Here is a 14,845-nt window from a genome sequence, read left to right as displayed (position 1 = left end):
AGCTCAGCCTTTGTGCCTCTGCCCTTTTGGGAGCAGTCAGGATGGACTGAGCAAGGCCATTTGTTCCTCACAGCCATAACCACCTCCTGCAGCCGTGTTTTACCTCGGGTTAGCTCTAAAAAATAATTATAAAAGGTTCTTAATCTTGCAGGACACACAGGAAAGGGGTAAGACTGATTTGCTACTAACTATGCAGTTGAAATCTCAAAGTGATGGAGGTGGAGGCACATCTACCTCCCTCTTTGGGGGTGGGTCAAACCCCAGGGTGGGAAGGACCCACCCCAGCACAAAGTGTTGTCAGTACTCGCTGTGTCTTTCCCATGGGGAATCACTTGCACTACAGCTGGATGTTTGTCTGTTCCTATTCTTTTGTCCTGGGTTTTCTTTGTGAACTGTATTTGGTCTTATTCATTAGGCTTCTAGTGTAATGTGTGTTTTTAGAGCAATAAAACCTGGCAGCTTTTTATACAAATAATCTGTCTTTGCCTCTTTCACAGTCCTTGAGTGCCTGAGACTCCTCTGGGGAACTGCAGGCTGCTGTGGTCCCCTTGCCACAGTCCTGCTCTGCCTCTCCCATCCCTCCCTTCTCTGCAAATCAGGACAATGTCTTGCAGTTAGAGACAAAACTGTTTTATTCTTGCAGCTACATGATGAGCTTTTGCCAGAGCAGCTCCATCTGTAAACTCAGCCCCAGCCAAGCCCTCAGACCCTCAGGCTGCTGAGCAAAGGGCAACCACAGTCTCCTGTCCACACTGTTATTCTTCCAGGACACCTTTGTCTCCAGCCTGGCCCTGCTGATGACCTGCTCCCATCCCAAGGGTTGACAGGAGGAGAAGGTAAAGTTCCAGCTGGCAACTTCTACAGCCAGAGCAAGATGATCATTGCTGCCCCTTCCTCTCCCGCAGGGAGCTCCAGCCTCCACTTCCAGCAGCAAGAATTTGCTTTGCTCTCAGCCTGGGCAAGGGCAGCTCCTACCTCAGGAAGGATCTCCTGCCAGTCCTGAAAAAGGCCTCAATCTGCTCCAGGGACCTGCCTTTGGTTTCAGGGACACAGCAGCCTGTGAATAAGATGTTCCCAGCACTGATGAGAGCGAAGAACAGGAAGGGCACCTCGAGGCCGAAGGCATTCTGGAAAGGGGCAGAAAGCAGCTGTGAGCTGGTGCAGAGAGGAGCTGGGGAGGGGCTGCTGGACATCCCCAGGCAGTACCCACCACAACTGGGAGGAAGAACTGGGTCAGGGTGAAGGCTGTCAGCCAGCTCACAAGCACACAGAGGCCTGAGGCGACCCCACGGGCTTTGAGAGGGAGAATCTCCGACATCAGCAGCCAAGTGATGGGGCCCCAGCCCATGGCATAACCTGCAGGGGAGGAGAGGAGGGGGGATCAGGCCTTGAAGGTCACTGAGGAGTGCAGAAGAACCCTGAGCAGTCATTATCCCTCCCATTCATGTCATTCCTCATGCCTTTCTTGCTCCTCCAGGGACGTCTGCCTTACTTCCACCCTCAAACCCAATCTCCTTGCTCCACATCACTCTGCCTTGGATGAGAAACACCCTCCCCTGGGTGGTGGCCAGTCCTGTGCTCTCTGCACCTACCCATGATGAAGAACATGGTTGCCAGGAGGGGGATGAGGGTGATGTAGTTTGTTGGCTCAGCAGGGAGGTTGGCAGAGCTCACCAGGGTGGTGTTGGCCACGGTGCCATTGTGGGAAGCTGGCTCAAAGTGGATGTAGAGCCCCATGGTCAGGTTGGAGACCAACATGACACCAGCTGTGGAGAGAGGCAGCAGCACAGTGAGAATGAGGGGTGAGTGATTTCTCCATGCCAAGCTCCTGGGAATGCCCCTGCTAAGGAGCTGAAGCACCACCAAGGGAAAGAGACCTCCCTGCCTCCCTTCCTGAGCCCTGTAGGGCTGAAATTTCCACTCCTGCCCACTTGAAGAGCTCCTGAAAATCCTTCAATAAGAGCTTCCCTTGGGAACACAGTGGGAGAAGTGGAGAGAGCCATACCTGATACAAACAGGAGAATCTTCCTGCCAGCTTTGTCCATGGACACAGCAGCGATGGCCACCGCGGACAGACGCACCAGGCCAACCAGAGCTGCATCGTACTCTGCTTTCTGCAAAAAAACCAGGGGGGAAGCTGAGCTGGGGGAAGGGGAGGTGCCTACAGCTGCAGATGGCTTGGCCAAGGCTGTTCTCCCAGTAGGAGACTGGAGATGATGAGCCTGAACTCAGAGGAGGAGCAGGGACACAGTGGGGCCAGTCCTGCTCCCCATCCTCCTCAGCCTTTTGCAAGGCAGATCCTTTAAAAAAGGGTTTTATGTCTGTAGGGAAGTGGGAGCATTGAGCAACCCTCACTGAAGGCCCAGGCAGCCTGAGCAGGAGCCAAAGCCCAGGGCTCACCAGGATGACAGATGTTTTCTTGAATATTGGCTGCAGGTACACGAGGATGCAGGTGACCCCCGAGAGCTGCTGCAGGAACCGCATCACCCCCGAAATCAGGATGGGCTTGTAAAGGAAGGGGTCCTTGAGCTCAGCACAGGAAACCCGACGGCTCTGGGGGTACAAAGGCAGAAACACAAAGTGAGAACACCTCTAGGAGCCATCTGGCATCCAGAGGGCGGCTCAGGAGTTGCCCAGGGGATGGATTTTGCAGTTTTCATGTTACTTCTGCCCATGCTGAACTTCTCACCTGCTTCCTCACGCTGTCCTTGATCTGCTCGTACTCCCGGGCATAATCTGTGTCCTCACCCCTCAGCCAGCACAGGGAGCTCAGGGCCTCCTCCTCCTTGCCCTGGGAGAGCAGGAACCGGGGCGAGTTGGGCATGAAGCAGAGCAGGAGGACCATGGCAAGCACTGGCACCTCCCCGGCCACGGCCAGCCAGCGCCAGTCCAGGATCAGCCCTGCCAGAGCAGCACAATTAGGGGAAAACCACTCAGGAATGGGTGTCCTGGCCTTGCTTCCACCTGGGCAACCCAGTGATTTCATTTAATAAACTCAGCAGGAAAAATAGTAATAATAAAAAAATATATGTCAAATGTATTCTCCTCTATTACAGCAGCATTTCCAGCAGTAGGACATGGGGAAATTCCAGCAAATTGAGAGTATTCAACAAGATCCTGCTGCGACCATGGCATGTGCTGGCCCCTCCCCAGAGTGTTGCCTGGACACTGGGACACCACGGAGATACTTACCCAGTGCATACAGGACAAGGGAACCCAGCACTGCCATGATCTGGGGACAGGCACCCAGCATCCCCCTGACCCCCGGGTGGGAGATCTCCGAGATGTAAACCTGCACAGGGACAACACACACTTCACAGAGCTGCAACATCCCCTTGTCACCCGCTGCTCCTGCCCTCTATCACACCCTGTGACCAGAGGAAACTCAGATTGCTGGGGAATTGCCCTTTCGGGGTGGGGACCTGGTGGGTCCCGCTGCTTCTGGCCAGAGGAGAGGACAGCCCGGCCGGCAGCACCACTTCCCTCCTCCCCCCGGTGTGAGAGAAGTGCTCCAGTGACTTCGTCACTGGAAAGAGGTGCCCTGGTGTTACTCAACTCCTGCCTTCGCCTCTCTGTGAAACACGAGCCTGCTGTTTGGGAGGAAATAACTGCTGGGAGGAGCAGGGGCTGAGGACCTGCCTTGTCTTTCCTGCGGGAGAGGAAATCCAGCACCAACAGCGGGTACACCCTCCCCACCCCTGGTTCTGCATCCTCCCCTTCGCCGCTGGCCCAGACACAGCCCTGGGGCTCTGCCGATTCCTCCGAAAAGCAGCGGGGTGCCCCAGCATCGCCCCCAGCTCATCCAGGGCACCACAGCACCCGCTGCCCGGCAACCCCCTGCCCATCCACAGCACCCGCTGCCCCGCATTCCCCCGGCACATACCGGGATGGAGGCGGAGGTCACTCCGCCGGCGTAGCCAGTCAGTACCCGGCCCAGCAGCAGCATCCAGAGGCCCTGGGCTCCGGCCAGCAGCACGTAGCCCAGCGCAGAGGGCAGAGCCGAGAACATGATGCTCAGCTTGCGGCCCAGGCAGTCGTTGAGCAGCATCGTGCTGAGCCCGCCCGCCGCCGCTCCCAGCGTGAACACCGACTGCAGGGCATGCGGAGAGAGGGGCTGTGTGAGCCTGGCATCCCCCGGGCATCCCCCGGCTCTGCCCCGTCCTAACCCCCAGCTCCTTATAACCCCTTCTGTGCGAGCCTGGCATCCCCCCGAGCATCTGCTCCCATCCTGCCCCCCAGCTCCTTATATCCAGGGCACGGAGTGAGCCTGGCATCCCCCGGCTCTGCCCGCACCCTGGCAGGGATAACCCCGCTCCTTATCCTGAACCACGGCGCTGTGTGAGCCTGGCATCGCCCCGAGCATCCCCCCGACTCTGCCCCATCCTGACCCCCAGCTCCTCACCCCGAACCAGGGCGCTGTGTGCTGGTCCAGCCGCAGCGCAGGGCTGGGATGAGCTTCCAGGGCAGGGATGACGGGGGAAGGATAAACCAGGGCGAAGCCGAAGCTGAAATTGCCCAGGACAGCGGCAAACACAGCCAGGTAGAGCCGCTTGTTGTGGAGGCTCCTGAGGGAGGCACGGAGAGACAGGGACGTGTTGGGTGCCAGCAGAAACTTAAACCCTGCTTCCCCCAGCCTTTGCCGAGGCTCTGGTGACACACAGAGAGGGATTTTCCTGGGGAATGGCTCTGCACAGCCCCAGGCTCGTGGGGTTTCTCTGTGCTAGTGCTTCTCTCTGTGTCAGGGCATTTTCAGGGGGTTCAACAAGGCAAGAAAAGCAGAAGATGGAGCTGGGTGGCACCACAGACTCAGCAGCAGCCAGTTCATCCCAGCAGAGCAGGGAAAATGTTCTTCCAACCCCTGTGCCCCCAGCAGGACCTCTTGCCCCCATAGGAGTCTCACAAACCCATCAGGCTTCCAAGTGGGCTCATCCAGCCACTTCGGGCAGGATGAGATCCCATCTCAAAGCAGCTCAGCAATGGCAGGAATATGGAACAGCTCTTCCCCCAGCTCCCCCCAGCCCACTGTCCTCAGGATGGGAGGCACAGCCCAACCTCTGCCCACCCTGTGGCCCCAGCCTGCCTCTCACCTCAGGTACTCCTTGTCGAGCCTCCTGGCAGTGCCCTCGGGGAAGGTGTGGTACGAGGAGCTCGTTTTCCTCATCAGGGGCTCGCGGTCCCTGTGCTCCATGGCCGTGCAAGACACAGCCCTGGGGCTCTGCTGCTGCGCTCGGGGTGAATGCTGGGGCTGCCCAGGGGAAGGGGAAGAAGAGGCACTGAAAGCGAAAGGGGAGAGGCTGCCTGGCGTTGCCTAATCACAGAAATCTGTGCCTCGTGGGCTTACACCCAGCTGCCCCTCAGCAGGAAACTGGGGGGGCCGGAAAACCAACAGGAGGAGAGCCACAGGGTGACAGTGACAGTGACAGAGGTGTCCTGCAGTCTTCACCCTGCCCGCCCCACAGTCACCAAACCCTCCCACTGCAGTGACACTTGCAGGGATGGTCCTCACAGAGCTGGGATCACCAGCAGAAATGTCCCCTTGCTAAGGCCACGTCTGTCCCATTGAGGAACTGGTACCAGTCAGTCCAGCCCAGTGCTGCCTCTGTTTCCAAGGGAAAATTCCATCTGTGGGAGCCTCCAGAGCCACCCTTGGAAAGGATTTCCAGCGTGGAACGGAGGTGGGGAAGAGGCGGGAGAGGAAAGTGAATGTGGAGTGGGCACAGGAGCAGGGGATGGGGATGAAGGGAAGTGACGAGGATGGAAATGGGAGAGCAGCACCTCTGCCACCCAGGCTGCCCATGGGGGGATTTGCCCTCTCACCCTGCTCCCCCAACCCCACAGGGCTCTGTGGGCACTGTTGTCCTGGGACATCTGCAGATCCAAACTCATGCTGTAAGAAAGGGCTTAGTCTTGCTAGCTCTGAACCCAGAGCCACTTGGATTTAATTAGCAAAACTCCATTTCCCCAAACTACCACAGTGCTCCTCCTGATTCCATTATTCCCCTTGGCCCCTGGTGCTTTTTGGAACACGTGGATGGTTTTTGCACCCCAAGCCCGTGTGGGGGCTGCAGTGACACCTCAGGAGCTGCTGTGTCTTCCCTCTGTGCAAACTGGTTCTGCTTCTGCAGCCACCAAGAGCTGCCTTTGCAGTCTGATCCTGCAGGGGATTTACAGCTGACTCAGGCACTCAGGGCTCTGATTTCCCCGTAGGAAGAAAGGTCATGGATTGGTGGGGCAGAGGGGTGGGCAGGACAGCTCATCCAAAAAATTTTCAGCTCTGTGTTGGTCTGAGCAGGGAGGTCACAACAGACCTGGAGCTGGTCCCTGTGCCATCAGGCACCAGCAGTTTCCTCCCTTCCTTGCACTTTTCTCTATGAATTTGGGCTGGCTTCCACTACATGATTTTGCAGCATCCATCCCTGAAACACAGAGGGTTCTCCAGTTTCTCTGCAGATTTGTCAACTGCTTCAAGCAGGAAATTACTTTGTGTCTTGAAAACTCTCCAAGCACCTGTAACTCTGGGAAGGGAGCTGCTCGGGGGGAGCTGCTGTCTGTGCTGCTCTTGGCTCAGGGCTGAGCTCTTGGGCTGCTCTGTCCCTGAGTGTCCCCTGAGGGAAGAGGTCCCTCGGGTGTGGTGGAACAACTCCTTGCTTCACATCCTCCCTCTGGCCAGTGGGTTTTTTTTTCCTAAAAGTTCATTTTTGGTGAAGAATAAAGGATCCACCACCTTGTCCCAGATCTCCCTGACCTGCTGTGTGTCCTTCCAAGACAGACAAGGGGTGGGTGAGGTGAGAGCAGACTCAGGGGCAGGGTTGTCTCTGGTGGGCTGTGCCTGGCCATCCTCACATGGCAGTGGCTCCTGCTTGTCTGCAGCTAAGAACAGCTCCAGGGTGAACTGGGGAGGGCTGAGGTGCCCACTTTGGGAAAGCAGAGCAACCCCTGGCTGATTAAAGGGCAATCTGGTTTTGTTGAGAGCTGTTGGCTGCCTCGGCTCAGTGATGCATTGCTCCAGCTCCCCAGGACCTTCCTCCCCCCCAACAGCTGGGAGATAGATCACGAACATATGCAAAAAAATAACCAGCATCAAAGCCACTTGGCAACTCAACTAACCCAATTCATAAATTAATTTCTATCCCTCTTGTAAGGGAGAAATCAGTCACTCCTCAGGGCTATCCATCTCTATCGCTCATCTGGCCACATCCTTTCATAAATCTTGCTGTGAGTCTGAGCTGGTGAGTGCTGGATCAGGATGGAAGAACGCCTGGTGTCTGTGCTGGGTTGGGGCAGCCCCAGGGCTGGTTTGCCCTGGGCTGGGGCAGGGGTGGATCTCTCTGCATCCCCCACACCCTGAGGCTGGAGCAGAGCTGGGGTTTTGCAGCTCTGTGGTGCTGTTTGGTGGGTGATTTTGGGGAGGGTGGTTCCTGCTGAGGAGCCATCAGGGTGGTGCAGAGGTGAAATGATGAAATAATTCCTTGCACATCAGCGTGTGCTGGGTTGGCAGAGCCATACAGGAGGTGGCTGGTGGCTGCTGGGGACACCTGGGGTGAAGGTGGGTGCTTGTTGGGGTCTGGCCTGGTGTTGGATACACCCCTGGGAGGTGCAACTGGGGGACTCCCAGCTCAGGAAGCAGCTCCAGCCACTCCTCCCACAGCTTTCCAAAACCCCACGGCTTTGGAAAATAACGCCTGCACCCCCAGCTCCCCATGGGCATCAGCACCTGGAACCCAGGTTAGCTTTTCCAACCAGGCAGACAGAGCTCAGCTCTTCCCTGGCTGAATCCCTCAGCCCAGTCCCCCCCCCAGAGCAGAAAATCACCACCTTTCAGGCTGCCATCTGTTTATTTGGTCGGACTCTGAACTTGCTGAAACGTCTCTCGATGGATGAAGGAACGCAGAGTAGAAGAGCAGAGCCTGGCAGGCTGCATGGTGAGTGGAAAATAGTTTTTTGGGGCTTTCTGGAGTTTGAAGGCCTGATGATGGATGTGCATGAGAAGGATGGTAATGGCTTTGTGAGTATCCAAACACAGAGCAGAGGAATAACTCTGCCTGATAGACTGAGAAATGTGTGTGGGACAGGATCCTCCCCGCTCCAACACGGAGCTGAATGATGGAGTGCTGCAGGTTTTGGGAAGGGAGGCTGGCATGGGCTGCATGTATTGGAAAAAAGGTGCAAATAGCTTGGAAATCCTATTAAATCTTTGCTGTGAATGCATTGGAAAAAGCTGCATCTTGCCTCGGAATGAGGCTGGAGGAGCTTGCAGTGATCTGAGAGGGACTCGCTGTGGTTCTGACCTGCTGGGCAGGGCTGGTGCTCCCTGTGCCTCCTGGCTTCCCTTTCCCTGCCTTCCCACTCTGCTCCCAGTGTCCAGCCCTACTGACAAAAATGATGGGTTAATGTGGAAATTTTGTGGGGATAAATATTTGCCTGTCAGCAGGGCTGGGTCCGAGTGTGATTTCTCATGTGCCATTTGGAAATGACATTTCCAAACAAAGTTAGAATTTCCCATTGAGGTTATCTGGGGTTTTTTGTTGTTTATAAGTTGGAAAATGGCTGAATTTGAGGGATTTCTTTATTGCCATGCAAATGGAAGAGTTGTTCATGTCCCCATGCTTGGACTGAGGGGTTTAAGTGTCCACTCCAACCTGAGCTGGAAGATGTGTGTGTGCCCTTCAGCTGGGTGGGGAATGTACCAAAGTGGGATATTTTAACCTGCTTGGGGGACTCTTTTTGATGTCACATGAAACCTTGTGATCCACAAATTCCAGTGGCTGTGGGTACAAGTGAAACTGGGACAGTGCATAAAAAGGGGATGTGGGGAAAGGTTCTGGGTTTCCAGCCCTTCCTGTGCCATGTGTGACTTTGTCACTCACTGTGACTTCTGTGACAGCTTTGGGTGTGTGCAGTGTCAGGGCAGGACACTCTTCTGGATCCTAAATGTCCCCAGGGCTGTGGTGGCTCCTGAGAAAGGGAGGGATCCCTGGATGTCCTTGCACCCCTTGGATCTGTCCTGCCTTGCCTGGATGCTGTTGCTGGGGTCACCTGTGCAGTGACAAATGCAGGGCTGGGTGTCCCCAGGGATGCTGAGCTGTTGGGTTTTCCCCAAAATCCAGTGCTGGGCAGGATGAGCTGGGATGGGGCCTGGTGGCTCTCAGTGCCCTGGTGCTGAGCCAGGACAGAGTTTGGGTGCTGGATGAGAACTTGGTGAGCACAGGGCTGCACATCCATGGGGATCCCTGCAGGGATGTCTCCAGGGCAGGCTTGAGAGGCTGATGGTGACCTGTGACCTTGGGATGGGGATTCTGCCACTGCCAGGCTCAGCCCACATCAGGATGCAGCCACAGGGGCTAAAAATTCAGTTTTAAGAACAAATGCAGGAAATATCCTGCACATCCAGGGGCACCAGCAAGGTTTTTGACACCCTGTGTTTGCTGGCAGGTGGCAGGATAAATAAAAGTATTTGAAGAAGAATTTTAAGTGCACCTTTTGGGTTTTTTCTGTGTCCCTTTGGAGCTGCTGGGCCAGGCTTTGGAGCAGTGCCTGTTGTGATGCCACAACCTGAATTTTTTGAATCCCCCTTCCTTTGCCCACTTCTGCTGGGTATTTTTAAGTTGAAATTACTTTTTCTTTGATGGCAAGGACTGGATTTCTTTACACTTGGGACAAAAAAATCTCCCCCCTAAATTCCTGAGAGCTGCTGCCTGCTCCTTCTTTGGCTCTGTGTGGGTTTTGCCTGTTTAATATGATTAAAAAAAAAGAAAAAGAGGAAAACAAAACATATCATTTCCTTGCTTTAATGTGAGCCAATTATGGCTTGCAGGCTGTTAACTTCATCACCACTTCTTCCAGCAAAGCCCTTGGTAAAATAAACCACAGCAGAGCTGCCTTCCCTGGACCTGCTGTCCATCACAGCCTGGAGCCACAGTGTTTTATCCATCCCCCTTGGCTGGAAAAAAAAAAACCCAGTGGCTCTGTCCCACACATGCCCACTAAAATATCCCAGCACTTGTTGTACATCTGCTGAGGGACACCAACTGGAAAGGAGATTAGGGCTCAGACTCGCTGGGCTGTCTGCCCCTCCTAATGAGGAACACATTGGAGCCTGCCCTGCTTCAAATGGCAAAATCAGGAGGGCTTGGGAGGGTGGAGGGTGCCAGGGTGTGGGACAGAGGGACTGCAGTGTGCCAGCAGCCAGGGAGAGCTCACAGGGGCTGTGTGGTCAGGGGTGCCCCATTTCCAGCCAGGGCTGCTGAGCCCAGGGGACACCGGCAGCTGGGGACACCTGAGGGGCTGAGGGGCTGGCCCAGGGTGCCAGGGATGCTCTCTGGGCTGTCCCCAAGGCCCTGTCCCTGCCGTGTCCTGCCCATGGCCCCCAGTCACACCTTGAGGCAGGTCTGGCCCCTCCAGCCCGGGCACTGCTGGCTGAGGGAGCTGGAGCTGGGGGGAGCCAGCCCCTGTGAAATCCCAGATGCTGTGGGGCACATTTGGTGTGGTGTTCCCCAGCTGCTTTGCCCTGGGAAGGAAAATGCTCTTGGCATTTAGAAGCCTGTCAGGGCCACACCCAGGAGCAAGGGGCAGGGTCCCTGCTTTTCCCACCTTTGGCCACAGACAATTCCTTGGGGTTTTGCACTGGGACCCACAGAGCCTGCACCCATTTGCTGGTGACTGCACCCCCATCTCCTGAATTGCTCCATCCCCTGGCTGGGATCCAGAGCAGGAATGTTAATTTATTTTTATTGATTTTGTGGCTAATTTGGGATTTTGGGCAGTCCTGATACTCGCTCCCTCTGCTGCAGTATCCTATAAAAAGGCCAGAATGAGCTGGGATTCCCATACAAGGGCCAGTGGGAGGCAGCTGCACCCTCAAAGCAGAAGAATCAGGAGCTTCTGATAAGCCCATTTTTATAGGCACCTTTTAACCTGTTTATCCCTCTGTCAGAAAATCTCATGGATTAAATTTGGAGTGAAAGCAGAGACTTGAAAGCACATTTCTGCCCTGCTGCAGATCTGTAAATAGGATAATCTTGTTACAGCCACCTGTTAGTCCTGCAGTGACCCTTGAGGATTTCTGGGCAGATATTACATTATTTTAATGGCATAACAGTGTCCTGTCCTGTGATCCTGGGTTGTCCCCAACACCCCAGCCCTCAACTGCTTTCCCATTTGATATCACTGAAAGTGACACTAAATATCTTCAATTAAACCAAAGTGGATTGGAGGTTTTGGAAGCTCTTGGTGCACCAGGATTTTATTCTGGGGCCTTTAGGGCAAGCCCGACATATATTAAGAAAAATCCTCAGGCACCTTCACGACTTTGAGTTTCTCTCAATTTTGTGACTGGATAGAGGAGAAAAAACCCCAAAAATGTGTCCTTGTCATGGGAGTTAACTCAGAGCCATGTGCCTGTGCCACAGAGCTCCTTTCCCTTCCCACCAGCTTTGCTGCAGCTCCTTTGGGATGCTGTCCCTGCACTTTTAAACCCCACAGGCCTCCTGTCCCCTGCAGCCCCTGAACTCTCGGTCACCCTGCAGGTAGGGCTGACCCCAAAACTCATTTCCCTTGGGAAAGCCTCCTAAGCCCCTTGCACATCCCACTGCCCCCCGGGTCCCTAACGGGTGAGCCAGACAGTGCAGGAGGATGGGATGTGAAAATCCAGGAGCAGGGATGGCAGGTGTCACCCCTCCTCGGTCCCTGTCCCCTCCTGGGAGCTCCCTGGAGCTTTTGGGTGTTTGCAGCCCCTGGGGCTGTGCCCATGTCTGGAGGAGCTCATGTGAAAGCCATTAAGGAGCGTAAGGAAAGGGAGCACGACGGTTGGGAATGGTTTTGTTTGGGTTTCTAAAACGTGCGCATGAAAACACTGTGTGGTTTTCTGACAAATTTGAACCAGCGCTGCTCAATCCGCTCCAGCGCTGCTACTGTTGATCTTGCAGACTGTAAAGCATTTATTGGAGCTGCTTGAGGCGAACTTAAGCATCTGTGGAATAACAAGTCCAGGAAGTAATTGCATCCACAAGGAAAATATTTTTATGTATAATTCAGTGACCCATTTTATAAACATTGCGGTTCCACCTTGGACTTTTTTTTTTTTTAATCCTTTTTTTTTTTTTTTTCTTTTCTCCTTTTTTTTTTTTTTTTTTTCACCCGCAGCCTTTCCTCTCCAATTGTCTGGGTCCATGTGGGGCTGTGTTCAGTGGCTCTGTGGTGAGGGTTGGGCGTGGCATGGGGTGGGGAGTGGAGGGGAAAACCCTGGTGCTGCAGGGAGATGAGGGTCCAGCTCCGAAGGTGGCACCACAGTGGGGTGCTCCAGGGAAGCAGAGACAGCGTGGATTGCTCCTGCTGAGCTTGGCAGGCACTGAGGAATTGTTTCGTGGCAAAAGCTTTTCTTTCTTCCTTAGCAAACCAGCTTTACGAGAAGATGAGTCACTTCCAGCCTGGGTGGCACAGTGCTCGCACGGGTCTGGGGACCTGGGGACTCCATGGCCACTCTCTTTGGGGTTTGGGGGTTTCATTTCCAGTAGAAACTCACCCCTGCCCCACCTTGGTCACCCCAGGAGCTCTGTTTGCTCTCACAGCACAGGTGGGTGCTGGAAGAAGCTGCCTCACAAAGAGTTTTGTACCCTGCCTGTCCCCTGACAGCCTGGGCATGGCCAATTTGGGGACAGCACTGGATACTGGTGTTGAAAAGGGTGACAACTTGGAAGTAGATTTGCTCTGACAGAATAAAGTTATAAAAAGATAAAGCTGCAAAACACTCTGTTAAAACTACACTAAAGATTTGTAGGGTTAATATTGGCACCTTACCCAGGGTAGAGCTGCCCTTCCTGGGGAGCTGGGGATTGATGGCACAGGACCTTGCTCCCCCTTTTCCTGCCATGGGTTTGTTGGCGTCTTCCCCTTTTGGGAGGAATGAAATTTGACTCAAGCTGAGTGGTGAAAGGCCTGTGGCTGCTGTGCCATAACACCAGTGGCATCTCCTGTGTCCCCATCCTCACTGTGGGTACATGACTGACCCCCTGTCAGTGCCTGTGCTGCTGGGATGGACCCACTACCTCCATCCCAGCTCCTGTCCCTCTCTCTGTCCCTCTGCACCAGGCATGGCTCAAACAAAGCCTGGCAGGCCTGAAAATCAGAGGGTGAAGCTCAAGGATGAGGTGCCAGGCTGAGCCTCCCTTGCTTTTCCCATCGCCCCCAAACTGCTCTGTCCTGCCCGGGGAGCAGCGATGCCAAGGGCAGCCACAGCCCCAGGGTCAGGTCTCGCTCCAGGAGGGAGAAGAAAACAAAACAAAACAGGCTTGGAAGTAAATATTATCTGAATATAGAGGAACGCGATGTTTCTTCATATGGGTCTAGAATTTCTGCCTTTTAACAGCTAACCTTGACTCAGCCAATATCCACAACATGCAGCTCTGGCCAAAATATGCTGGGCCTTAAAGTACCACAACAGCTGTTTTTCTTGCTAAAATATGACATTAAATTTTTTGGACGGCTGGATGCTTCCTTGATGAAAGTGGAATAAGGGGCTATTTTTCCTCTCCCTCTTCCCCCCCTCCAGCCTTTCCTCCTCCTCTCGTGCAGGGCGATAAAGCCGGAGCCTTTGCATATATCCCGTGTGGGCAGACCCTGTGGGGCCAGAGGGGAGGGGGCTACAGCCCAATGGAGGGGGCTACAGCCCAAGGGAGGGGGCTGCTGCTCACTGAGCCCCCCTTGTTGTTGCAGGGTCAGGGCCAGCAGCAGTTTCAGCACTCACATCTTGTTTTGCCCATGTCAAAATTTTCTGCCCTTAAGATGAGCGTGCTGCTTGAGGGACTGGGGCTGGTGGGTTTTGTGCTTCAGACCCTCTGTTGTCACAAAAGAGTTTGGGGCTTTCCAAGAGCTCCAGATGTGATCAGAAGTGTGGGGCAGGAGCCTGGTGGCCACGTCTGAGTGAGGCAGTGCTGGTCCCTGTCCCTGAGCTGACCAATACTTGGAGGAATTGCTGGTGGCACTGGTTGGGATCTGCCCTGCTCTGTCCTGGGATGCCAGTGAGGTGTCCTGCACCAGTTTGTGCAGGGTTTGGAGCTCTGCACACACTGCTGCACTGGCTTTTGCTCTGGTGGTGTCACCTGGTGTGACAGGTGCCTTTCTGGACAGCCCATCCACAGATGAGCTGCATTCCTCAGGATGCAACAGGCACAGAGATGGGGATTTGCAGTGGAATCACTGCTCTGAGCCTTAAAACTCAGGAATGGCCATGGGGGCAGCAGGGATTTGTGGTGGCTGGGGACAGCGAGGTGGCTGCTCCTCAGTGCTGTGGCCATCCTCAAACAGCATCACCCAGTGTTTGTGCTCTGGGTCTCTCAGGGCTCACTCACACTGCGGGAGTGATGTGGCAATATCAGGATGGGGTGTCAGCTCCCCAAGGGCTGTCACTCCTTGCCCAGCTTTCTGTGCACAGCTGAGGACAAACTCCCTGCCCTCCTTGCCTCATCCTCCTCTTCTTTTCCCTTCATTTTAAACATCAGCTCAATTTTCACGGGAGGCAGAAGAACTTTTGAAGTGGGGAGGTGGCAACCAAACCGGGATGAAGGTTCTATTGCCCAGAGCCTCTGGGGCTCATCGATTTCTTCTGGAAGCTGGTTGATAACCCAGCGAGGTGTGGCACAGGCAGGTTTACCCATTCCTCCTTTAATTCCACAACAATCCCACTGCAGGATCTTCATCCCCGCTCCCTCCAAGCTCTCAGCCCCACCTCGCTGTTTATTCAGGAGCATCCACGGGTGCTCACTGCCGGGATGCCCTCGGGGGGTGCCCGGGGTGCCGGGTCCCGGCGGTGCCCGTGTGTTTGGAAGGGATTCATTCCCTTTTCCCGAGC

At 54.8% G+C, this 14,845-nt stretch overlaps 1 protein-coding gene across 1 annotated transcript; it reads right to left on the bottom strand.

Moving 5' to 3' along the window:
* Positions 1–614: 614 nt before the first annotated feature.
* On the bottom strand, positions 615–5,299 carry SLC2A6 (solute carrier family 2 member 6). Its single transcript, XM_009093381.4, has 10 exons — positions 5,088–5,299; positions 4,403–4,565; positions 3,884–4,090; positions 3,193–3,292; positions 2,690–2,901; positions 2,401–2,553; positions 2,006–2,114; positions 1,593–1,766; positions 1,211–1,356; positions 615–1,127 (listed from the first exon to the last, which is right to left on the bottom strand). Exons 1-10 carry the CDS (start codon positions 5,186–5,188, stop codon positions 972–974), a joined length of 1,521 nt encoding a protein of 506 aa, XP_009091629.1. The 5' UTR covers positions 5,189–5,299; the 3' UTR covers positions 615–971.
* Positions 5,300–14,845: the final 9,546 nt, after the last annotated feature.

Source organism: Serinus canaria, chromosome 17 (genome assembly GCF_022539315.1).
Source record: "Serinus canaria isolate serCan28SL12 chromosome 17, serCan2020, whole genome shotgun sequence".
In the NCBI taxonomy this organism is placed as follows: Eukaryota; Metazoa; Chordata; class Aves; order Passeriformes; family Fringillidae; genus Serinus; species Serinus canaria.
This window is presented reverse-complemented; position numbering and strand designations above follow the sequence as displayed.